Below are 26,511 nucleotides of genomic sequence, written 5' to 3'. Positions count from 1 at the left end.
TTCACTTTACAACATAACATCCTTTTCAATAGCGCCACTGCCATTGTTATATTGTTTCACGACTATGAAAAGAAATAACATGACGTTTATATTACCTGGTAACTTTATGAATTAGCGATTTGCTCCAGGATTTACTGAAAGTAATGCTAAAGGAATCATTTCACGTTATCGCTTGAAAATTTTGTTTGAGGATCAAGAATTTGTCACAAGCCCGAGCTTTTCATTCATCCCGCCCCATTGCACAGTTCATTGGCAGTAAATAATTCCGGGTGAACTTTGAACCCTAGGCTCGAGTTTACTATGTACCATCCCAGACGCTAGCGTCAGTTAGCGGGTCAAACACAGTAGCTCGAGATGCCAACCGAATTTTGCGGATTTGCGACGGATTACTGCGGGCCTCGCGTGTCTGGGAGGTTTGGGAGAACTCTGGGCGACTACAATGACTCCCTGTGTGCTCCGAATTTTGTCTAAACGTGAAAATTCTTGCAGGCAACAACCGAGCAACGATCACAGCTCACCAAGACAGCACGGAGCGCCGTAAGATCACTGAAGGAAAAGGCACAAAGAGAGGTACAAGTCTACAGTTCAGGTAAGAGACAAAATCATGACTTATGTGAGATCAAACCCAAACTGTTTTCCCCCCGCTAGCGCCGAAAATTCGCTTTCACAAAGGTCGGTTTGCTGCAAAACTGGTTAGACGACAGAAAAGTGGGAGGGGGGCGATCATTTTTTGGTCGCGTCGTTTCGGCAGTCCAACGTTGACAAGGCAACGGAAAGCCGCGGAATTAGATTTGAGGTAAAGAGAGATTCTGCATATATAGTGCCTTATCTTGTTTCTAGTTAATCTTTGTGCAATCATGTACATGTAAGGTTATTTGTGGTAGTGATACTTTTTTTAACTGTTAACTCGGCAGGGTTCTCACCAGGATTTTTTCACAGCGTAGGGGTCAGGTATAGAAGGGCAACTTTCTGCGGCGCGAGTCACGCACCGAGTCTCCAAAACATGGGCCTGATATTCTCCCCCCAAAATTTTGTAACTCATATTAACCACTGAAGACACTATTTATTGTTTATTGGGGGACAGATTTTGTTTTCCCTCTGTTATAGCTTCATTCTTAAGTTATATTTTCATTTTTTTAAAGATTAATGAAGCTTCTGCCCCCAAAAACCATCCCTACGCCGGTTTAAACACAGTGTAGGGGGCTAAATCACAGCGTAGGGGGTCAAAATCACAGCGTAGGGGGCCCCTACGCTCAAACAGCCTAGTGAGAACTATGCTCGGGAAGAGTAATTTGATCATGGATATCGTGATAGAATCATGCAAACCAGATTTCTTGCCAGTTACCGAAAATAGCCTTCAGGACATTATGCACAGAAAGCCAACCTTGCTCTAAACAACGACATGATAATTGTTGTATTCAACATAAGATTTTAAAATTAGCATTCATGCAACTTTGCAGACGGTAAAAGATTTTAAAAAGTAAAACGTTAACTCGACCCAAATCATGTTATCTAGGTCAATTTTTAGTGAATGAATCTAGGTTACATTTTATTGCTGTCTGTTTCAAATCCATAGGATCATTAGGAAAACTTAATTTTCTAAAAACTGTTGTCAACTGTTTGTGCCAATTTTTTTTTAGTCCAAGCTCAATATGATTACAACATAAATTTCTTCAACACCTAATAATCTAAACAAGATTTTCAAAGACAGTTACGTTGCTCAATTAAGTTATACAACCATTTACTACCTAAAATACGAAATCAACTGTATTGTCTGTAGTGTATGTCATAATTTTGTTGGAAACTTGCATGGATTTCAGTTTGTCTAGAAATGCTGTTCAGTCAGGATAAAAAAAAGGTAGTCTTACAAGTAGGCAATAGGGATAATGTTGTTTTTCACGCTGCCACATTGTTTGGGATCAGATTCCTTGTGTTGGTGTCAAGTAATTGTTCCGGTTTTGCGCATTTGAAGGACTGACTGAAGAAGTTTTCCATTGTTGGTAGCCGTGGGTTATTTTCTATTCAGAAGTTATTGTCACCTGGTGGTGCATGTGGAATGGTTTGTTGTTGTTTGTTTGGTTGGTATTTCTTTGTAGAAGCTTTGTAGAGGCTTGATAAAATGGCAGACTATCAAATCTTCTCACCGTGTGTTGTTATCAGTCCTAATTCATTACAACTGTACAGTCTGTACATGAATTACCTATAAAAAAATGACAAAGTTTTTTATGAGCATGTAACACAGCATGTTTACACTGCAGTGAATTCAAAACAAACACTTCCCTCAACACTGTCACACAAATAATCAATACACCTGGTACAGTATTGGGCTTGTCAAACATACCTGCACAGGTCCAATTTTACCTAAACCAGTACTAACCTGCATACACAGGTGGTATTTGCAGCTCTGTATTTAGTACATTACAGATAAGTTTAAGCAGCTGCTATAGGGTATTCATATATGGTATAAACGGATATAGATATACCAATCCGTAAAGTTAAGCACTGATTACGTCAAGTAAATACTACGGTACACACCCTTTGCAAACAGACACATTGTTCTGTCAACAAAATGTACATGTCAAGTTGTCAGCAGTCAAAGTCTCAGGCTTTACCATGTAAAACTCGGAATGCTAACGATTATTCTTGCCTTTGGAAGTTTAAGGGTAGAAAATTTATACTTATTATTATTATAGGTACTACTACTAGTGTAGACTACTAGTTGACATTTTAAAAATTTAACATCTTTATGATGTAGTGTCTTTGGGTAGCAATTGTGGTCAGTATTGAGTTTGCAAATAAAGAATTACTGCTAAGTTCATGCAACAAATTTTGTAATGCTGTAAGATTTCATTCTGATATCTAGTGTGATCAGTCTGCTTGATTTGCATTCTTGTTGTTTTGTGCAGTATCCAGGGATTCCAGAGCAGTTAGACAGTCAAAGAGTGTAAAATTCCACAGAAAGGTGAGCCTTAATAATCATTGCTAATTATACCAAAAAAAACTAATCTGTTGTGTTGGTCACAAAAGTTGTGATTTCACTTCTGATTGGTGTCTAGTACTAAATATTGTTATTTCATAGATTTTTCTTTGTAATCAGAGGTGCGACTGTCAAAGCACTGAAAGAAAGCTAAACAAGAAACAGTCTTTAGCTTGCCAGGCATACAAGCAAGTCTGCCTTTGGTAAAATATTGCTCAAATTAATTACTGCTGGTAGCCTTTCTTTCTGCTGTAAGTATTGAAATTTTTACGACACAGTTTCAGTGTGATCTTGATATAAAAATTATTACAGGAGCGCAGACGAAGATCGTTCCAGGGTCATCCTTATGAAGATCTCTTCAACAATTTACTTGGTGAGTCTGAGTTATCTTGATTCTTTTTCAGTTTCTTCGTGTTGTGTATTTATGGCCTGGGTGCCATCCGATTTGTAACGGCAACCCCCAAAAAATCTGTCACAAATCGGATGGCACCCAGGCTAATGTATTCATCGGTTGTGAAGCAGAATTTGAATTTTAATTTCCAACACAAAAATTGTCTTAATCTTATCCAAATTTGTGACTCACTGTCGAACCTTCGCTAAACATATTCTCCCCTTTTCCAGCCACAGACGGCAATGATCTGCGGAACGCCCGTATAAAACGTCGTGCGAGCATCGCCACAGGTCGGCCTGCCGCGATGGAGGGGAGGGGGAGACAGAGCCCCGCGTCGTTCAGCGACCGCTCCAGTCCGTCCGGGGGAATCATCCGCGCCGTCCTCGCTCAGGCCGCAGGGAAACGCCTCAAGAAAGTACAGAAGAAGATTGAGTAAGTGTTGTGATGTTGTATCAGGCCTCAAAATTAACATTTCTTCCTATTGTCCCAGAACTGTCCCGAAAATAAATTTCAATTGTCCCGAAGTGAGGTTGAACTGTCCGAACCTGTTTTCGGGAAGTATGTATATTGACAACAAGTTGAAGTCAACTTTATTTTGCTTACGTTCTGACGCCCAGGCGCACCATCTAGACGAGAAATTTGGGGGGCTTTTCCGAGCCAAAAGCTGGGACGCTACGGCTGACATTCTGATGTCGATGATTTTTCTATTGCCCCAAAAATGTCCCAAAGTGACTTTTCAGTTGTCCCAGCCTAAATTTTGGTGGTCGGTGGCCATCGGGACACTGTCAATTTCGAGCCCTGGTTGTATATTTGTTGAAGTAGAAGTAACAAACGTTACGCCAATGTTAAATTAGCAGAGCAGAACAATGTGTGTCAGGTTCTGTGTACATCCGGGTATGTGTGACAGTATACATTGTGTACACAATACCAGTACCAACTTATGTTCATAATGTAAATAGATTGACTTTTCATACATCAACTGAGCAATATGTAGACCTTTTCTATAGACTATCCCGGTATTGAGAGGAAACCAAAACATTGTTCATGCCCAATCATAGTACATTTATATTAAGATGTTGCATTACATCACCTATTCAGAGTCAATACAATTATAATTGATTGATCTTACACTTTCAGTATTGTGAACTTTAAAGTTTACTTTAGCTCAGCTAAAGCATTATGCTGTTCTATGTTAACAGGAGAGCGAAAACCCCCACACTACCGGATGGAGATGAACACAGATACCACTCAGGAATATCTGACTATGAGGAGGCAGAGAGAAGTTTGGCTCTGAGTGACAAAGATGGTACGTATCTTAAAACATACACTGCACTTTTGTATCTGATACAGTTTGTTGTGTCAATGAGACAAGACATTCAGATCAAACATTATTTAATACAAAGGAAATGAAGCAATTGGATGAATTCTTTTAATTTGTGCCTCAGAATTTATCCATTTGCTTGATTACTTTCATCTCACCAAACAGTACTGTTGTAGGTGTTGTATTTTGGTTGAACTTCTCTCTCAGTAGATGATGTCGATACAGGACAGAAGGGTGAAAACTGTGTACTCATGAAATAGAGGGAATTGCAGATGGAATTTGGAAGTTACAGTCAATATAGTACATGACTTGTATTATGTACTGGTTACTGGTATTGCATTTTGAGGGATAAGACAAACGTTACATTGTCAAATAAGAAAATAGAGAATGATATAACTACTGAATTTAATGTAATGATTTTTTTAACTGACATTTTTGGCATGTGTATTTCCTCATAGCATATTTCTCTCAGAGGAGATGGTCTATTGCAGGTTTTGTGCTTTCTAAGTTGTACTTACTTGGGTGTCTAAAACTTCATTTAGCAACAGTCTATACCAATAACATATGTCACTTGGAAATAATTAATAAACCATATGGCATAACAGGATAACCTGTCACAAACAGCGTATGTTGGTGTCTTCAATGTTAGACACACAGTAGAACAGTATGTGACACAATATAATGGTGATCTTTGTCATTCTCTATTCTAAATATACACTGAACAATACACACAAATAATTGAACAATACTGCCTTAACCATCATTTCTCAACCAGTCTCTCATTTGAACAATGTCATAAATACAGTAAAATGACTCTGTCAACAGGCACTTTCCTTAACCAAGCAACATTCTGGTGTCGGTGTCCATGAAATAGATTGATAGCCACTTTAGTAGTCTCTACTAGGCTTTTTATGAGAGGGGTATTATACCTGTATGTTTTTTTTTTCTGATGATATATTAGTTAAGTTCTCAATTTATTGTGGGCCTGGGCTCTGTAAAGTACACTGTACACTGTGAGCCCCCTAAAAGCCTTAGTCATAGAGCCTGCTAAGGAGGTTGTAGATTGACATTGTCAAGCAATTTTCATATATAAACTTCAGACAGACAATGGGTGATATTTAGACTGCTGTATGTTAGTTTTGGTTGCCGGTTTTAACATGTTATTTCCACGTGCAGGCCCGGCGTCGCTGCGTTCGCTCCGTGCGGGAACACCGCCGCTTTACGGCTCCAGACCATCGTCAGGGCGGATTCCTCAGATCAGGAGAGACACGGACGAGGAGAGCGGGAGAGAGGTGCGTGGTTCTTTCACTGTATCATGATAAAAACTGACGCTAATAGCAGACAGTGAATTGTTGCAAACTATTGTGTGTTATTTTTTTCAGAGAGACACAGACAAAGAGACTCGTGAAATAGAGGTCCTTGGTACACTGACTGTATAAATCAATTACAACGGGGCTCAAAATACTGTGAGGGTTCATCTGCACTTTTGTGTTTGCAAAGTTGGAGATTTTCACCCAATTTTTGACTGTCTGGACCAGTGCACGTAAATACTTGTGTAGGGTTGTAAAGGACATATATTTACTGGTACTGTATTACTGCATATTCTTGACCCGGTACATTATCATCTAATGTCTGTCAGTTATTTGTTCACATTTTGTATCTTGACAGAAACACGATGTAAAATCTCTTTTGACAGGGAGATGATTCTGTTCCAAGAAGTGCAGCTTCAACCCCCCGTGGAGAGGTAGGTTACACATAGTATTAGTAACTCCCCTCAGTCTGGAATATTCATGTAGATCATATTAAGTACTAGTACAGCACAAAGCTGAATTGAGCTTTCTTTACCACAAGTCAATTTTGCCTAATAACTAAGTTGATAAACACTTATAGAAAATACAAAGATTCCACCCTACTGTAATTATTTTATAGATTGGTGTGCCAGAAAATATTTGTGACATTACTCATTAGGACTAGTACTAAATACATTTGACCTCACAATATGACTAAAATATGACAAATATATTATGATGTATGTATTAATTGATGATCTTTTCACTGTAGATTTAGTTAATTTAATGCCAAATGTTACACAACTCGAAGTACATCCACTGATAACAAATAAGATCTCAACAACACATTTCTAACTGTCTCTCTTCTTGACTCGGTGTTTATTTTCTATTTCTCTTTCATTATGATTGATGACAACATTATACAGTCAAGCCTGGTCTCTACAACCACTCGAGGGACTGAAGAAAAAATGGAGGTGGTTGTTCAGCCAGGTTTAACTGTACTATAACTTACATGTGATTTGTTTGATCTCTAACTTCTTCTTCCTCCTCTCTCGATGCGTCAGCACAACTGGGTTTTTGGTACCCGCAGGAGAAAACATGTAACTCCTGATTTATTTATTTCTTACATCTGACTTAGTTAGCTTTCTTTCATGAACAAAAGTAGTGCGATAGAATCCACTGCTAATACGTGTAAGTATAACAACAACTGCTAATCGCTAGCAGTAGACAACAATCCCTGCTTTTACCTTAACTCCTTTCCCCTATCTCCGCAAGCATGCACCCATACTGCTACACATTAATAATGAATGTAAATGGACAAGATCTAATGGTTGTTTTTGGCTGTTGGTACATGTAATGTTCATGTAGACATTTGTATCCTGTTCTTTGAATGTGATTGCTTTGCTTGTGCTGCTTACTACATAGATAGTACTAGTATATGTTTGTAAGCATGGTGTGAGCAGAATGATCAGAATGTACATGCACTCTACAATAGTAGTGGTTTCTTATTTAATGTAGTGGGGTTCTTTTTAAGTAGGAAATTTTTGAAGAATGTTTATTTTATCATGGAATCCCATTCCTTATTCCAGATTACTGGCAGTGTCAAGGAACTTTCTGTTTCCTTCTCCAAGAAGAGTCCACAGGGATCTCGTGCCCTGAGAATAGAAAAGGTAAGCCAACTTCTAAAGGTGTTAAAAGACCTGTTTTGCCCTCCCCTCCATGTAGTAGACATACTTCAAAATTTTTCTGTCACATTGTATTTACTTAACATAATAATTGATATTAAATGTTACACTTGTATAGTTTGTTTTTTTACTTTTTACTGTAACATTATGTTTTATTTATTTTTTCCCAGGAAGTACATTTTTACCTGGTTAAGTCTGTCATATTACATACATTGCCTGATGACTGATATAATTGTTGTCCTGCAGGAGAGATTGGAGAGCGAGCTTCGAAAAGAAAAGGCAGAGCTCTCCAACATGCGGTTTGAGAGAGAAATGTTACTGGAAAGAGAAAAACAATATGGCAGTAAGTATTTTGACCTTTGTGTATCTTTACACCTAGATATTTGTATAGGAGTACATATGCAAAGGTAATATCATACACTAGTATACTATGCATTGTTGACATTTAGGTGACAGAAAAATAATTAACCTTTGTTGTATGACTAATTCAAAATTTTGTACTTAGCTGTGTAATTTCAGATTCATGCTACAAGACATGTTTGTAATTAGGTTTTGCAAACTTTCTACTTTATCTTAATATGTTGTATATCCAAACATTTAATACATCAAATCTTTATTTGCATGTTCATGCCCATGGGGTACAAGGATAAAAGAATAACGTAAAAGTCTTAACAACTACTAGAGAATACCTTCTATCTAATCTAGGCCTTGAAGATTTCTTCTCTCTTTTTAAAGCAACTGGAGATAAATTCACAAAGTTTTTCTATTGTGTGGTCATTACTGGTAGACATGAGATGACTGTATACTTCTTTCTTCTACCTTTATACAGTTTGTCTAAGTGGATTGTTCTACATAATGTGTCACGTTGATTCTAGTGCACCTATTCCCCAAAACAAATTTCAAACCCTGCATATCTATCTTGTAGAGAACATCCAGGACCTTCAGAACAGAGTGTCCCAGCTGCTGACCCAGCAGGACAGACTGCAGAAGGAGCACGGCACCGAGCTGGGGCGCTTCCAGAGCAAGGCACTGGCAGACGTCGAGCGGGAGAAGAAGGATGCAGCACAGAGGGCCAGGATCCTGGAGGGAGAGCTGGACGCACTGAAAGTCGAGGTAGGCTAGCGTGGCATTGAAATCGGGTAGTGATAGTGATCTCGAACCAGTTCAGCTCATTGAAGAGCTAATCTTCCACTGGTCGTGACAAAGAAGACAGACGTTATGTACAGTATTTACAGGTTCATTGTACCGGGGAAATTCCCCTAGCTCTTTTCAACAAGCACAATGAACAGTGGACCATGGCTTAACGTCCCATCCGAAGGACTGCGACCCTAAACAGTAGCGTGCATGTCGGGTGAGCGACATCAGCCGGGATTCGAACTCCCAACCTTTTAGTCCAGAGGCAGGATTGCTAACCACTGGACTACGCACGCTACGCACGGGTCATTTTTTGCATAATGTTTAATTGTAAAGGATATGTCAATGCTTGAAACATGATAGCATTTAAACATTAAGTTGCACAGTTTAGCTGAATTGTTGCAGAATTGTTCAAATGCGAAAAATGTATCAGGTTTTTAAAAGTCATGGATAGGTTGATACCTGTATGTAGATGGCACATCAGCACCAAGGATAGACATGTTGAACGTGTTTAGCAATAAGGACAGATATAGTTGCCCATGTGTGGGTGGTGTTCAGCACCAAGGACAGGCGTGTTTGCCTGTGTGTGAATGGTGTTCAGCACCAAGGACAGGCATGTTTTCCTATGTGTGGATGGTGTTCAGCACCAGGGACAGGCATGTACACAGTTTTGAGGATTGTGTACAGCACCAAGGATAGGCATGCTTGCCTCTATGTGAATGGCTAAGATGTAGCACTATATCTTATTACATATACATGCATGAACTAATAGTAATAATTTTTGTTGTTACCACATTGCAGAATGCATCTCTAGAGAAACAGCTGAGAGTGGCTAAAACTACAAGTGCTCTGGCAAGGGAGTCCGATCGGACCGGTCGAGAGAGGCATCAGTCTGAACTCAGAAACATGCAGGTGAGATTACTTTTGTCTACAAGAGATTATACATGTATTAGGCCTTATGTATTGGGGACATTAAATTAAAGATTTAAAAACCAACTAAGAACTTGACTGCCATGATACAATCTTCTGCCTAACATGATCAAATGTCATACACACAGTGTACTTGCAAAATAGCTGTCATTCTGGTCATGTAAAGTGCACTACTATATAACTATTAATTGTTACATTAGTACGTTTTATGTACTTGGTAGTATGCATTTGGTGCTATGATTACCTCTGGAAGCTCAAACTCTCCCCTCTGTTACAGGATGAGATCAGAAGAACTCACCAACTCCTAGCAGAGCAAGAAAAAGTAGTGGAAGAGAACAACAAGAAGAGTGCACAGATGCACGAAAAGTTTGCCAAAGCTAGAGAACAGAAGACCCAGCTCGAAAGAGACTTAGAAAACAGCAAAAGTGTTGCAGAGCAAAGAGTAAGTCAGAAACAATACTTTTTCACACTTGAAATAATGATTACATTAGGCATACTGTTAAACTATGTCAAAGTTGGTATTATTTTGTATTATCTTGTATTAGTTGGCTGCAATGTTGTTATAATGACAGTTTATCAATTATCTATCCTGATGGAACCTTTACTCTCATTTTTATAATGGTATTGCATTAAGTCAACTTCATTGTGATTGCATGTTTACTTCTTTCCAGATTAAGACATTAGAGGGTAGAGCCAAAGTCGCTGAGGAAAACCTGGAGTTGGCGAGAACTGAACATTCCGAGGAACTGGCCAAAACTAGAGAAGAGCTCATCAGTCAAGTCATGCAGCTACAGGTATGTACCAGTCTTAACCAGTCCCTCTCAAACAACTTATAGTCATCACAGTGGACACAAATATTGAGATACAATGGACAACAGCCCACACGGCAAATATCATAACGGTCTATTCAAGTTATGCTATTCACAAACTTACAGATCTAAAACAGCAAAGGCATCATCACTAGATACATTTGTGTAGCTTTAAACAGTGCTCAGAGTTACATGTAGATGTTCAAGGCTAGGTATACATTGTACTATGTCCTTAGGTGTAATATATCAAGCTGCCGCCGCGCCGTGTGCCTGCAAAGCTGGTGTGTTAGTACGCCAAAGGGAGGTTATACTTGCTATACAAATACAATCATGTACATCGACAGTGCCTTTTTCTATCTGGAAGGATCACAAAGCAGTCTGATAGTCTCGTTATGTTCACCGAAGGAAAACATATTGTTTTTACTCAGTTTCTTCCTCCTCTTCTGTTCCAAACACTAACCTCTGACCTGGCCAATGACATGATTTGTTGATGTCTGTCACCATTGTGACTGGTGTTGGGTTACCTAATGTTGCAATTTCATGGTCTACTCTACTCCTGTCACCATATACTCATAGTACATGTATGTGTTTGAGTAAATATTAACAGGGCAGATCATGTCTGAAGGTAAACATTATGCATTTGCTTTGCAAATATTGCTTCTCTAGTTTTTGCTTGTATTTTTTATATGAAGTCATCATTTATGCCCCTTGTGTATATCCCAGACGAAGCAGTCAGAGTTGACCCGTCTCCTGACCATAGAGAGAGAGAAGACCAAGTCCCTCCAGTCCACAGTCAGACATCTGGAGGACAGACTGGAACGGCAGCGCTCATCGTCAAGAAGCTCTGGTTTCGCAGGTTCAGAGGTGAGATAAAAAACTTCAAATTGTAAATCACATTCAAGTTAAATAAGATACAAATTCATCAGTACAGTACATGCTTGCTAGTTTGCTCATTATAATTGTAATACATGTGATTTCACCATTCTAAACTGTACTTCAAGTCTGAAAAGATATGTCTTAGTTACATATCAGTAACAAAGTTTAGCTATGCATACTACAAATGTATAATGATATTAAGTTCTTGGTTGTAAATTAAGGTTGAACTACAATTGTCAAACCAATTGGTATATGTCTTTGAATGATCATAATTACTCAGTAACTAAAAGTCAATTTTGAATTACTTTGGAACAACATGCTTTAATATTTTTTTCCGAAAACATAATTTTATACAACTGACCTTTAGATAATAACAATACATGTAGTTGTTGGGCAGGTACTGAAATTATGTGACACTTTTTTGTAGGGGTCTCCAAGAAAAGCTCATGATAACGATTCACAGGTACCAAAATCTCAACCATGTGGTGCACCTAACATGCATGGTAAAGGGCACTAAGGGCTTCATCAAATTATAACAGTGAAAATTTTCATATTTCAGCCAACAAGGTTTGCACCTTTTCTGGGTAGTGTAGAAATGTTAAATATTCTGAACTATGAGGTCTATTATGACATATGTTTTTTAAAGATATCACAAGCACAGACATAGACTGTTGCACTTACCATGCACCAGGTCAATTTGTATGCAGAAGTATCCTTTCCTCCCATGCACTGCATTATGACAATTTTTCTGACCTTTTAGACATTAGACAGCATTGGTGTTAAACTAGATCCTGCACTCCAATTTTTTGGTGGAAAGGTGTATGTGAAAAATGGTGGAAATTAAAGCAAGATCATCATAAACTGATTAGCAAGGCATATTGGTTTAGACAGTAATTACATTGTAGTTGATCATAAAGTCTAGTGGAGTTGTTTAGAATGGGCCCACTTGAAAGACAACTTGACAGAGTTAAATAGGACTACTCAGCTGTTTAGAAATTCAGTAAGGCCACACCAATTTAATTTCTTGGTTAACAGATTTGCCTGCTACATTTTTTTCTGATTTGCAAAAAAAAAAGAATTCAGAATCAAAAATCCAAATGCTCATATTTTGCCCTGAACAGTTGAAAGAAAACAGTCCTTTTCTTCCTAGTTGTTACAGTTATTCCATCTTTCAATGCAGTGGTATCATTAAAAGTTCAAAATTCATTGTTCAAATTTTGAACCAGCCTGGTGTGTTGACTTCATGGCTCCTATCGTACCATTTTGGGGCATAATAGGATGCCTAGGCCTGTTTTTATTTTTTTTTCGCCCGTCCATCATTTTTCTAGAAAAATCCATTAACCAGGAAATTAAATTGGTGTGGCCTAAATAGAATGTATAAATTGTCGCCCTTCGTTCCCCAGGCTACAGAATCCGAGCGAGAAGAGATCGAGGAGAGCCTGCGGTCGCAGATCGAGGAGCTGCAGTACCAGAAGGACGAGCTAGAGGCGCAGCTGGACGAACTCAGGGAGGAGTTCGAGAACAAGGTGTTCAATGAGACCAAAGAACTGCAGAAGACATTCTCAGAGTGAGTATTTATTTTCAATTTTAGTTTTATTAAGAACAGTCAACATAGCAGGGGTATGTAGTACTCCTGAATTGTGTGGACTTTACATAAGGACAAGAGACGCACAAGACAATTACATACAATAGTGGGACATGGAACACTTGAACACTAGGTCTGCATTTGGCTATTGTACAGTCTAATTGTGCAGTGGAGGAACGAGTTATACAGTCTGTTTGTCCGTGCCTTGGGTTTGATGTTGTTTTAAAGCTTGAACTCTATAAGTCGTTGAAGGTTAGACATCCAGGTAATAAGACATGCCTAAAAACAGTTATTCTAGCAACTGGATATGATTTTGGAAATGGTCAGACGTTTCAGGTAGAATCCACTACCTTTCGTCAGTGACACTTGAACTGTTTAAGTTACTATTAATAACAATGTTGTTTTATCATATAAGGATTGTCTTATCAGTCTCAAGTACTATGCAAAGTATGTTGTACCAGATACAGAAATACCTTTTTTGCCACCAACAGAAGATTGATTGAATCCAGTCAAACACAATAAAAAGATGATATAAATGTAGATTTGACTTAGCCCCTACTTGAAAGCTTGTGGTCATTAAACATGTAAGCCAGAAGACTGATTTAGAAAATACCAAGAGGAGCTCAGGTTTTTTTACCACTGTGAAAAGCAGTCCAATAGAAGCTCAGGATTCTCTGTCACTATGGAAACCAGTCCAATAAGAGCTCAGGACTCTCAGTCACTCTGGAATTCAGTCATAACCAGTCAACACCATGGCAGCAGACAATAATTGGTCCATGTTAGCATATATGCATAAAGCATCAGGATTAGAGTGTGTTCCAGACTCAGACCTGTTGCCTATCAAGCTTCTGTATGGTCTGGTGGCAGAGCGTGCATCGCGGTCCGTACAAAGTATTTTGCTGTTTCTATGCCTCTCAGGTGTGCTCTTTAATAATCTGAATGACGCCACTCTGTCATCCTTGGGGCTGACCATTGGAAGGGCTGCTTGAAGTGTGATTTAATTCTAATCAGGCTATTTCTTCGTGTAAACCTTCCAGAAAAGTAGCCACTCTCCTTAAGGAGAACGAGGAGTCTCACAAGAAGGTGAAGTCTCTGGAAGACGAGCTGACCAACTCCCGCACTGCCGCCGGGCTGCAGAGCGGCGAGAACAGGAAACTCCTGGCCAGGCTACACGAGGCCGACTCACAGATCAACAAACTTAGAGGTACAAAAACATGGGGTAATGTTGTATGGGGAATCTGTTGTTTTAAGTGCATTGGATGGCATTCAGCACCAAGGACAGGTATGTGTATGTATGTGTGGATGGTGTTCAGCACCAAGGACAGGCGTGTTCACAGGAAAATCCTGGCCAGGCTACACGAGGCAGACTCACAGATCAACAAACTTAGAGGTACAAACACGTGTGGTCATGTTGTATGGGGAATCTGTTGTTTTAAGTGATTTGGATGGCATTCAGCACCAAGGACAGGCATGTTCACAGAAAACTTCTGGCCAGGCTACAGGAAGCTGACTCACAGATCGACAAACTTAGAGGTACAAATGGATGTGGGGGTATTCTGTTGTTTTAAGTGAATTGGATGGCATTCAGCACCAAGGACATGTATGTTTGCCTGTTTGTGGATGGTGTGCAGCAGAAAGGAAGGGCATGTTTGTCAATGTGTGGATAGTATTCAGCACCAAGGACAGGCATGTTTGTGTGTGGATGGTGTTCAGCACCAAGTTGGAAGTTGTCACTGTTGTCAGTAACCTGTATTCAATGCTACTGGAAAGGTTGCAGTCCTTAGGATATGACATTAACTATGGTCCACCATTCATCGTCCTTGTCAAAAAGAGCTAGATAAAATAAATAATTAATACAGTAACTCACAGTACATAGTTTGTGTCTTCTCTCTGTCACAACCAGTGGAAGAATGGCAGGGGTTGTGTGGTGTAGTGGCATGTGTGGCATGATCAGACCAATGGCTCTTCAGTGAGCTAAACCTGGATGGAGATCACTTTTCCAAACTTGTCTCCACTTCAACCTTACACAAAACCTAGAGAAGTCTGAGGCCCAGCTTGGCGTGAAGGAGCAGGAGAAGCTCCATGTCCTGCACGAGAAGTCTCTAACAGTAACTTACAGTACATAGCATCTGTCTTCTCTGTGACAACCAGTGGAAGAACTATAGCTCTTCAAAGAGCTAAACTTTCTCTCTTTTTCATCTGAAACTTTCAGAAAACCTGGAGAAGTCTGAGGCCCAGCTTGGCGTGAAGGAGCAGGAGAAGCTCCACGTCCTGCACGAGAAGTCTCAGCAGCAGTCGGAGATCAGCCGGCTCCGCGCCAAGCTCACCACGCAGGAGGCGCTGATCCAGACCGCCGAGGACGGGCGACAGAAGGTGGAGAACGAGTGGAAGAAAACCATGGAGGACCTGAAGGCAACCGACTCTGTCAGGATAGAGGTCGGTTACACTTCTTTTTGGTCGTTTTTGTGAAATAGATATAACTTACACTGTATAAGAGAGATTTTAAATATACATGTAAATGATAGCATTTGGTACTCCTTTGTTTCAGTAACTCTAACCCTAAGCAAACATAGGCTGTCTGAAAATACAGCTGTCCCCATGACCTATTTAGGTTATACATGTATGTGTGATTGTAATTTACACAATATGTACATGTAGGCTTTTAAAACAAAATCTTTGTGACTTCGTCTTTATCTGTCTCTATTCTCTAGACCCTAAAACTATTAGTATTATCAGTTTCCATGATACTTATCTAAATTCATTTTAGTTCTATACAGTGTATGTTCATTTTTTACAGTGTATGTTATGCAATATATAATTATGCTTTTGATATTTGCTCAATCAGGTATTGTTTGAGATATGGACCTGTTTATTTGTAAACAGAGAATCCACTGTAAGAAGACTGTAATTGTTTTCCCAGTTGGAGAAACTGAAGTCCCAGCTAATTGTTTTATTTTTGTTGATACCTATCTCGTACTAGCCACCCACTTTTGTATTAGATTAGCCTTATGAAAATGTAGTTGACATGTACTTGCTTAAGTTAGTAGATGCCATACTTTGTACACTGTACGATTGTTGCGCAATCAAAACCTGTTTTGTAATTGTATTATTATTAATTGTTTCTCCAGCTGGAGAGACTGAAGTCCCAGCTGAAGGAGCTGGATAACGAGTACCAGGAGTCGTGCCAGGAGAGGACTGACATGGCCCAGAAGCTGGAGGTGTCTGCCAAGGAGGCTGACTCCCTCAGGGCCAGGGTTGACTCTCTACTGTCTGATCTGGAGCAACTGGACTCACAGGTAGGATGACAGGAACATCTTTCATTTACTAGCCAATGACACTGACAGCTCTGTGACTTTTTGGCTCAGTTTAGAAGTTGAGCAAGCCAGGAACAAACTGGCCAAGGTTATAAAAAGAGATGAATTTTGCTTGAAGAGAATGACAAGTAAAAATGGATAATATTTTGGTCTTTTCAACTTCATGCCATTATATTCAATATAATACCGGGCCTGTACCTAAATTTTACATGCACTGCTCTATAACTACATGTTTGTTGTGTTGGCGTACAGAAAGCAGGTTTGCTGTAGATTGGTGCGCGGGACAGGAAGATGGAATCTCTGCTGGCCCTGTACCAAGTCTGTACCTAAACCTGTGTACCTGTACCTAAATTTTACATGCACTGCTCTATACCTACATGTACATGTACATGTTGTGTTCCTGTACAGAAAGCAGGTTTGCTGGAGGAGATTGGTGCGCGGGACAGGAAGATGGAATCTCTGCTGGCCCAGTACCGAGCCCTGGAGGACCAGCTACAGAGGGATAGGAGAGACCTGCTGTCTGAACAGGACCTCAGCCAGAGGCTCATGGGACAGGTACAGCTCACAGATGGTTTACTGAATGAATTACTGTGAATTTACTTATTTTCACAAGGACTTAATTTTGAGGTAAAAGGAGGTTTTGTTGTGAGTTTGCTGTTAAAACGATTCTACAGTACATGCAGATACAGCTAACGTACAGCTGTAGAAATGCATTGGGAATTAAATTTGCAGTGGAAAGTTAACTGCAAAAATAAAACCACTATTGTGATTTCTAGTAGAATCAGAAGTAGAAAAACATGTATGTTGTATTTTGCAGGTTTTCTAGATAATACAAACTTATATCTTTCAGCCTCACATCATAGTCATATGTAATGATGGCATCTATGATTTACATATAATGTATTCCATGTCTTTTTCTACCTGTAGCTTGCTGAGCTGCAGCAGAAGTACCAGCTTGATGCTGAAGCCAGAACCGGAGACTTTGAAGAACAGAACGCCAAACTTCTGCAGGACAACTACAAACTCCTCAACACTATTGAACTAAAGGAAGCAGAGCTGGAGGTAAGTCAGAGAGCATTTGAGACAGAAAGATTTTGTCAAAAAAGACTTTCTTATAATTTTGAATATGATTTGCTGCTAAACAATGTACTTATTATTCAAAGCAAGAAAAAGACTTTCTGACAAAAATTTTCAGCTGCTTTGAAGAAAGCCTTTTCAGCTATAAATCAAACAGCACATGGTTTTCCTCTAGAGGCCATCCATGTGTACTAGAATTATGCTATTAAATCATGGTTTACTGTATTCATGCTAAATGCTAAACCTGTACCAGCATACAATATTTACTACATTTACCCGTCAAATGCTATCTATTACAGTATAAAAGCTCAGCCATGTCCAACAATACTTGTGGGATGAGGGAACAATGTGTATGAATTTTTCATGATGTTGGAACAAAAATCTTTTCACCACTTGTGGTGTAATCATATGGGAATTGGTGTTTCCACCTGTGTGAACGGTGGAGTGCATGGTTGTGTGTGGTATGTCCGTGTGTGTCTGTGTCTTAAGTCTGACTTTCTGTTGCTGGATTATTCTGGGGTATTTAGTTGATCCCATTTTTTAATTGTCTTCAGGAAACTTCAAGACTACTGAAAGAAGAATTGGAAGAATCTGAAAACAGGGCAACAGAGAAGGAGAAGGTACATGTATTGTGAAGTTTTTGGTTGTTGCTTTTTTATATGTTGTTAAGCTTTTGCTAAAAAATTTGTACTTTATGTTAGAAATTGTCATGATCAAAGATCTTAAAATTTGTATGTCTCTTGTTTTGCTTGCTCTCCCTAGATGTTTTCAGCAACCAAGAAAGATGTGGACAAATTCCGAGGAATGGCAGAGGAAAAAGACAAAACCATCTCCAGACTCGAAGATGAGGTATGCAGAAGTTACCTTCTCCAAAATTTTTTGTGTTTTAGAAGTTTAAAATTGTAACCTGCATCACCTGTTAGAACAATCTTTTATATTGAAGTCAATAACCAATATCAAATATGATAATTACAGTAAAAACTATTACACTCACCAGTAAGGCCATTTCTTACTCCCTTTCATGTTAATACTATCTTGCTCAAATAGTACATTAAACCATTTGAGACCATCATCATTAAGTATGACTACATATATGTAGTATTACCTAACCCTGTCCCCATCTGCCCTATCCCTTGCTGACATTGTTGTGTCAGGTTCCATGGACAATGAGAAAGGTGAGACAGGTGTAGGCACTAGGCACAACGCATTGTCGACACAAGTTATTAAGCATATTATTAGAATCACCTGCCTTGGTTATCACAAATAACCACAAATGCCAGTCCTGCTGTCACAGAGCATACTATGGCAAAAGCTTGCTAGACTCATGTTTTTGTTTAACTAATGTCTGGTAAAGTTTTTCTGTTTTTTAATAGGTACCTGGTGATCTCTGTTATTTACAGTATCATAGCATCATCATTGATTACACATACCTTAGGCAGTTTTAAATACTGTTCATTGTTTTCTATGCCTCTTAAACTATTTGGTCAAACAGTGGTCGCAGTCTCTAGTGAAAATGGGGTCCAAAGGGGTCATCACATATCTTATAGCAAATCATGCCAGTGACAAGTAATCACGCTCGAAACCTAGTTTATATAACAGAGATACTGTTGGGTCTTGATCATCTGAGTTTGGCTGTTTTATTCTTTCTTCAGCTGCACAACAAGGAAAAGCAGCAGCTGCTGTTAGAAAACCAGCTTCAGGCCACAAAGAGTCGTATTGAACAGATGGAGGAGAACGAGAGACAGTCAGCAACAAGTCTGAAGGTAAGAAGTAGAGAAGAAATCTTAAAAGGCTCTGTCAAACATATCTTGTCATGAACATTCCCTGACAAAGACTGGAGTTGATTATAAAAAAAAATTGGTATAAGTAACCCAAAGCTGTTGTAAGTTCATGTAATCTAGTAGGTAAATTGTTATCAATATAGTCTGAGATACACGTGTATTGCTTTCAATTTTAGGATAAGTGCAACAAGCTGGAAGGCCAGCTAAATGAACTGACCGATGAAAAGAGAAGGCTGCAGAAGGAGTTGAGGGAAGGACAGAAGGAGGCAGACAGACTGAAGGAGGACAAGAAGTCATTGCAGAATGGTACGTATAAGCCTAACATTAGCAACAAATGTCTAATGTAGTACCTGACTTTGGTTAGGAAGGTAAATGGAGAAGGAGAGGGTTGGGCTCCTCTTTCCCAATTACCGTGCCCTGGACCCAGTGGATCAACAACCCACTGCACCTATGGCCAAAGAAAGCTATGGGACTACATTCTTTATTATCTGTATCTGTATAGCCAGTATAGCTGCCTTTTGGCGTACCACTCCAGCTTTGTATGCACGTGGCGCGGCAACAGCTGGCTATACTACAGCAAACAACTTTTTACATCTATAACCTTTGCACATCTAACTCTAAACGTTGTTTAAAGCTAGTGACGATGACACAACTGTAATTGCCCCTTTTTACATGTGTACCATACAGAGGTGAGAAATGCGATCAGGTCCTTGGCAGAGTCCCTGGAAATAAAAATCCACATACAACTACATATACATTGACACATACATTTAAATGCAGTACATGGACCAGTGCGGGTTAGCACATGAATGTGGTATTTCAAGCCCAGTGTTGACCTTAACCTTTTGTACCTTCCAGAGGTGAGAGATGCGAGCAGGTCCCTGGCAGAGTCCCAGGAGAGGGAAGCCATGTTACAGCAGCACAGCAGCTCCACTGTGGAGAACATCCAGGCTGAGCTCATGAGGACCAAGCAGCAGCTGGAGAGGGACAAGAGAAACCTGCAGGAGGATCTGCAGAACGCCAAGTCAGTCTCAAGTTCAACTTTGTTTGAATTCTGATGATATATACTTAGTTTAAAGTAGAGTACCGGGGTAGATTCATTTCTCAGCCAACCGACATGTATCACACTGCAGTTGTCCCTCAGTAAGACATCTGGAGCCGCATAGTTCCTATTTAAAACTTTTATTCAGCATGTCACAACTGGTTTTGCCATGTGGAAACTTTAAGATATAAAAGTGAGAACTTAATGAACTTGTGTCATTTGGCCTCTGTACAGTCAGTCTTAATTATAACTTTGTATCAATTATGATATAAACTATAGTCTAGATTCATTCCTCAGCTAACCAACATCTATCACACTGCAGTCCTCCCTCAGTAAGGCATATGAAGCCAAATAGAAGTACTAAAGGGGATCTGAACAATATTGATAATAATTTAAGTACAATGTATTGTTCAATTTGCAGGAACAAGATTAACGTACTTGAGGCGACAATCAGAGAGAAGGAGCTTCACCTGGACCATTTCACCAGGAGTACAGAGGAAAAGGTGGGTTGTGTGAAGTACTAAAATATAAAATATTTATCTGATCAAGCTCAATGTGTTTGCAAATACCCTAATGTGCTTGTAAGCTAAGAATCCTATGAAGGAGGTACATGTAACTTCATACTCAAACAGTTGTTACACAGTTGTTCATGTATTATATAGTAGAGGGGATTCATTCCTCAAGCTACCGACATCTTGCACACGCAGTCGTCCCTCAGTAAGACATCTGGAGCCACAATGTGTGACAGGCTGAATAAAAGTTGTAAATGGGAACTATGCGGCTCCAGATGTCTTACTGAGGGACGACTGCGTGTGCAAGATGTCGTTAGCTTGAGGAATGAATCCCCTCTACTATATACTACACAGTTGTTCATGTGTATACATCTATTCTTTCTAACCTAGACACAGTCTAGCATCAACTTCATACTCAAACAGTTACATTGTATGACACAGTTGTACAATATATAAAAATATACATCTATTTTTTTACCCTCTAAACTTCTATTTTCAAACAATTGTTACACAGCTGAGTATATATATCTATTTTTAGACCCAGTCCAGCATCAAGGCTATAGAAGACGGCCTGGAAAAGGCTAACCAGGCTCGGGAGAAGCTGAGACAAGACCTGAAGGCACAAGAACAGATCAACATGGCACTCAAGGCACAGCTGCAGGAGGAGGTATGCAGAAAAAAGGATTTGGAGCCCTGAAATCAATTTTTTACTTAGCAGTGGGATTTTTCAATAGGCAGGAAGTCTTTCATGCTGTTTTAAGTTCATGGAATTCAAAATTCACTTCAGAACCTGTGATGCAGTTTTCGTAATGCAATGGAAAGGTATTGTTGGTGTCATCATTTCTCTGTAGAGAGTTCACTGCAAAAATGAAATCATTGCAAACATTTCAAGATTTATAGCAATTAAAAAGCTACTTCCACAGGTAGGTCTAGAAATCAATTTCATGGATTTTAGTCAAACATTCTGATTTCTGGTTGTAACAGCTGTTGTTCTGTCCTGCATATGTAGTCGTCTGCTCGGAGGTTGTCTGAACAGAGGAATGAGGAACTCCAGCAGGAGATCCGGGAACAGAAGACTGAGAAGGGACTGTACTGCAGCAACCTCGAGGTCAGGCTTCAAACACTAATTTATTATACTGTTATTATAGTTAGCGTCATCTTGTCAATGAGATTGTCTCATAGTATCTTGAGATTGTTTAAAGCATCTGAAGATTAAGTCAAAACATCTCAAGATTAAGCAATATAGATCTTGTGGACGAGTTGTTTGGAATAGATCTGAGACTCATGATTTTTGATGCTTGAAGTTAAGCGGTACACCAAAGGGCATCTTTAACTGTGCTTATAACCTCTGTGAAACAGGAGGTACTGTGCATCTTTGCTAGTGTTTCTGCATGATTTATTTTCCATATGATAGTCACATTCACTTCAGAGTGACAGGAAGTAAAGGTTAAAGTTGCCAGAGTGACAAGAAGTAAAGGTTAGAGTTGCCAGAATGACAGGCAGTAAAGGTTAGGGTTGCCAGAATTACTAATATATGAACCCTCAAAACCCGTGGCAAGGTGTTCAGCACATGTGTACGATCGGCCTTGCTCCACGGGAGTGAGACATGGGCACCTACTGCATCGGCACTTCAGCGTCTGCGCCGAAACGACAGGTCCATGATTAGGTGGATCTGTGGTGTCAAGGCCCAGGACAAGACCCCCTCAGCTGACCTGCTTGCCAAGTTAGGTGTGGAAGACATCTCCTCAGTACTGAGATCACGCCGCCTCCGATGGTACGGGCACATTAAAAGAGCATGTGGCTGCATCAATACCATCGCGGACTTGCAGTTGCCAGGCAACAGAGGCCGTGGCAGGCCGAGAAAAACTTGGTTAGAGTGCATTCGGAAGGATATAAAGGAGTGTGGTCTGTCCAGCACAGACCCACAGGACAGAGCCAGCTGGAGACGAGGTGTGCAGAACAGCCGACTGCTGCCCACCCCTGGGACAGGGAAACCGGCAGCAGTAAAATCTAAACCAGGATAGTGAGTGAGTGAGTGTGTGACAACTGACAGACATTCCCGGTCATGCATTCAATGAAAGAGCTACTATTTCACGAGGAGGCGATGTTTTTGGTCAATCAGTGTTTGACAGAGCTACAGAGCAATTTCCAGGTGACATATTCAATTTGTTGTTGTTTTCTGTCCAGGAGGAACTGAAAGTTGCCAGACTGCAGATTTCTGACCAGAAGAAACAGATGCAGAGACTACAGAAGACAGAGAAGTCCTCCATCACCCTCCAGTATCAAGTGTATGTTGTTTTCTGTTGTAAAATTGATAGATTTAAGGGGAACAGGGTTGTTGCAATCTCCATCCAAGCAGATGTAACTGTAAGCATCAGGCTGATTCTCAGCAAGGTATAAGGTAAGGTATAGTCTTTAGTAGGAGGAATTTTAAAGCTCAGGTCCATATATTTGTGTTAACTGATTGCTATTGACTAGAAAATGTTTTCAATGCAAGTTTCTGACATACTGAACACATTTTCCTAAGAAGAGAAGGACAGCGAAATTGTCCTTTTTCATTGCGATGTTGTCCTGACTGCAACTGTTCTGGCTGTTTTTTCCTCCAGTGAGAGTCTAGAAAAGGAGAGAGACAAGTTACAGAAGGATGCACATTCCCTGTCTGTGGAACTGGAGATGGTTAGGTAAGGTTACATGCACTCAAAAGAAAATGAAATATTTTCCTCTTAACATCACAGACCCCACACATTACAGAAAAAGTTGGATCTTTCATCTACCACTAAACTTGTCAAACACAACAGGATAGAATTTAGAATCAGGATAATTTAGATGTAAGTCTGCAGTCACATGTCACTGTGTTCTACATTGTGCATCTTTCTCATGTAAAATGGTATTGGGATGAATATAAGATCCTTTTTAACTTGCAGGGAGCATCTGGCAGAGAAAACAGTGGATAACAACCGGTTTAAGGAGGAGGTTGCCTCCATGGAGAGTAAACTGGACCTGCTGAACACTCGGCTGAGGGAAGCCCAGGAGAGTTCTAACAACGGGCTACAGGACTTGTTCATGGCTAAGTAAGTAGAGTCAAGCCCCTTTTAGACATAGCTCACTATCTCCCAGCCTTCTCTAGACAATGGTTGATAGTCTGTCACACATAGCCAATCATGGCCTTCCAACCTTCTCCAGACCATAGTTGGGAGTTAGGCTCATCACACATGGCTGACCACTAGAGCTAGAATAGGATGGATTCCAATCTGCTCCCAACCCAGTGCCAACCTTGTTTTTTGTTTTTTTTAATTCCAATATGTAATCACCAGACGTGGTGACGGCACACTCAAGTTTTTTTTTCAACTTATATTAATGCCGTCACCAACACAGGGGTCAAATACATGACAGAACAATACTCATTTTCACCTGAGCAAAGTGAGGAAAGTCGTGTAAAGTGCCTTTTCCAAGGGCACAAGATCAATGGCATGTCAGGACTCGAACTCGGGACCCCTACATGTTTGTAGGTTCCGAGTCGTGCACTCTTCCACTACACCACACGACCCCACACGACCCCAAGGACCATGGTTCTGGAGTCGCCAGCAGCAAAGTTACCTGTCCTTAAGTATATGTTTTAGTTTCTAGACTTGGTGGATTCTTTGTTTTAAACATATATTTTCCTTTTGATCAGGAACCAGGAGTTGGAGGGAGAAATTTCCCGCCTCAGGACAATGCTGGCTAAGAAGGAGGAGGAGGAGATAGACGAGCACAGAAGAGCGCTGGATGGAACAACAAGGTGGGGAAATGTTGGCCTTTTGCACTCTTATAAATTTTTAGCACACTGAAGTACAATGTAACTGTTTGTCGACCAGTTCTGTGTTGGTTACAGTGTTAGACAGCAGGGAGAAGGTTAAGGTACCTCTGAAGTTTTGATGACACTTCATCAGTAGTTAATTTTGTAAAGATAGTCATTGCAGCATTAGCAGGTGTCTGTTTTATTTTTATTTTTTTTATTTAATCTTCAGACACCTGGGTGGCCTAGTTCAATTTTGACAAACTGATTGTCTGTTGATGACCACAGTTGCATGTAATGTAATCTAGAAATTCAATCTTGTGCTTGAAAAAATTTAATATATTTTTCCCTTTTGTCACATTATACATGTAAAACCTTTTGGAATAATGAGCTACATGTAGATCCTGACTGCTTGCAGATTACTTGAATTTTTATATGATAGCATAAAGATGGCTTCATCCTAACAAGATTCCTTTCCACTGACAGTGTTGAAATGAGGCAGATGTTGATGGAGATCAAACAAAGGCAGCTGGACATGCAGACCACCCTGAGGAAGTCACCCGGCAAGAATTCTCCTGACAAAAACTTGGTAAATCACCCCACTTACTTACTTGTATCCTCTTCATCCCTGGTAAGACTTACGGCCATGACTTTTCTATCCATCTGAGTCTATCCTGGAAGCTCACATCTTTGCTGTTTGCCAGAATAGCCTCATGGATGCCAGGTTGTCCATCATAGTTTGTCCATCATCTATACATGGTGTTGGGTCTACCCCTTTTCCTTTTCCCTTTCCTCACTCCACTTCACAACAATAAATCAGTTTTATATATCTATTTATTTATTTCGGCTTACAAAGAAGCTAGCCTTAGGGTGTCAACTAGTCAAAGACTATTACTAAGGGGCACCAATAAATCAGTTTTATTACAAAATCAAATTGGCAGAACTACAAGATGCTTCTGGTTTGTCGATTTTTCTAAAGATTGGTTACAAAATTGCCGCACATGTAACTACTGGTACTTCTTGTCGGCAGATCAACGAGCTTTACCGTGAGATCGGTCGTCTGACGGCGCTGAGCACGGGTCAGCACGTGCGTATCCGTGAGTTGGAGGACGAGGTGCACAGGCTCAGGAACAGGATCCTCATCATGCAGAGGAACAGCGACAGGTCAGTTTAGACATTAGGTCCTTACAGCAGCAAGTTTCCATCTAAATCTATTGGCCACTGCTTACTTGAGTAGCCTCTATACAAGGGAAGTTAGCTCTCATCTCCGACTGGCTATGACAGAGAAGACAGACACCAAGTACAGTATTTACTAGTTTTAGCTCACTAAAGTGTTAATCTCCCACTGGTCATGACACAGAAGAAAGACGCTATGTACACAACATTGTACAGGGGAAATTTCCCCTTTTTGACAAGCGCAATGAGCAGTGGACCATGGCTTAACTGCCCGTCTGAATCACTGCGACCCTTTCCAGTAGCGTGCATGTCAGGTGAGCGTGTGTGGAATTGACTTACTTAGACTTAGGGGCTCCCGCCTCTCGTGACGCATGAGGCAGTCAAAGTAGCCCAGCTTCCTCTGTCAGCAGCCAGCCACAAGGCTTCCTTCCAGCTCATGCTGACTGCCTGAAGGTCCCTCTCCACTGTCTGTCGCCAGTTCATCCTTGGGCGCCCCCTCCTTCTCCGTCCTTCTGGGCACCACTGTAGAACCTGGTTGGCGAGTCTGATTGGTGGTGTGGAAATTGCCAATGGAAATAATATCAACACCTTATTTTGCAGATACCACCAAAGATACATGAATCCTGACAACTTTGTTCAGGAGATCAACTCCAGGATAGAAAAGTCGCTGAAGATGGCAGAATCCAGAAACTTCCAGACACCACCGTCCAAGGACTACATGTCCCCATCAACTGGCAACTTTGGATAGCAACTCCGTCCTTTTATTTTTATTCATCGGTCACCACAAAACAAGGCTCATGGGAGCCACTTAAAATGTTTTGGGTTACAGAACAGCCA

The 26,511-nt window shown here is 40.2% G+C and overlaps 1 protein-coding gene across 1 annotated transcript; it reads left to right on the top strand.

Moving 5' to 3' along the window:
* The first annotated feature begins 281 nt into the window (after nt 1-281).
* On the top strand, nt 282-26,511 carry LOC109482355 (trichohyalin-like). Its single transcript, XM_019785042.1, has 35 exons — nt 282-589; nt 2,907-2,962; nt 3,290-3,350; nt 3,599-3,800; nt 4,568-4,674; nt 5,866-5,981; nt 6,386-6,433; nt 7,568-7,648; nt 7,910-8,006; nt 8,589-8,776; nt 9,599-9,709; nt 10,005-10,169; nt 10,399-10,521; nt 11,260-11,400; nt 12,816-12,979; nt 14,035-14,201; nt 15,210-15,433; nt 16,126-16,293; nt 16,720-16,866; nt 17,239-17,373; nt 17,943-18,008; nt 18,151-18,237; nt 19,041-19,151; nt 19,346-19,475; nt 20,028-20,193; nt 20,633-20,714; nt 21,262-21,390; nt 21,733-21,831; nt 22,911-23,011; nt 23,330-23,404; nt 23,648-23,794; nt 24,397-24,501; nt 24,985-25,087; nt 25,529-25,662; nt 26,275-26,511. Exons 4-35 carry the CDS (start codon nt 3,673-3,675, stop codon nt 26,420-26,422), a joined length of 3,993 nt encoding a protein of 1,330 aa, XP_019640601.1. The 5' UTR covers nt 282-589; nt 2,907-2,962; nt 3,290-3,350; nt 3,599-3,672; the 3' UTR covers nt 26,423-26,511.

Source organism: Branchiostoma belcheri, unplaced genomic scaffold (assembly GCF_001625305.1).
Source record: "Branchiostoma belcheri isolate BF01 breed outbred unplaced genomic scaffold, Haploidv18h27 scaffold6, whole genome shotgun sequence".
NCBI classification, from domain to species: Eukaryota; Metazoa; Chordata; class Leptocardii; order Amphioxiformes; family Branchiostomatidae; genus Branchiostoma; species Branchiostoma belcheri.
The sequence above is the reverse complement of the archived record's forward strand: the minus strand, read 5'-3'. Positions and strand labels throughout refer to the sequence as shown.

Bases quoted from the DNA above. Each gene is read 5' to 3' on its own strand.
- LOC109482355 (XM_019785042.1), top strand. From the start codon at position 3,673: ATGGAGGGGAGGGGGAGACAGAGCCCCGCGTCGTTCAGCGACCGCTCC. The intron at 10,170-10,398 runs GTAAGTCAGAAA...ACTTCTTTCCAG, and splicing joins AAAGTGTTGCAGAGCAAAGA to ATTAAGACATTAGAGGGTAG. The intron at 12,980-14,034 runs GTGAGTATTTAT...TAAACCTTCCAG, and splicing joins CTGCAGAAGACATTCTCAGA to AAAAGTAGCCACTCTCCTTA.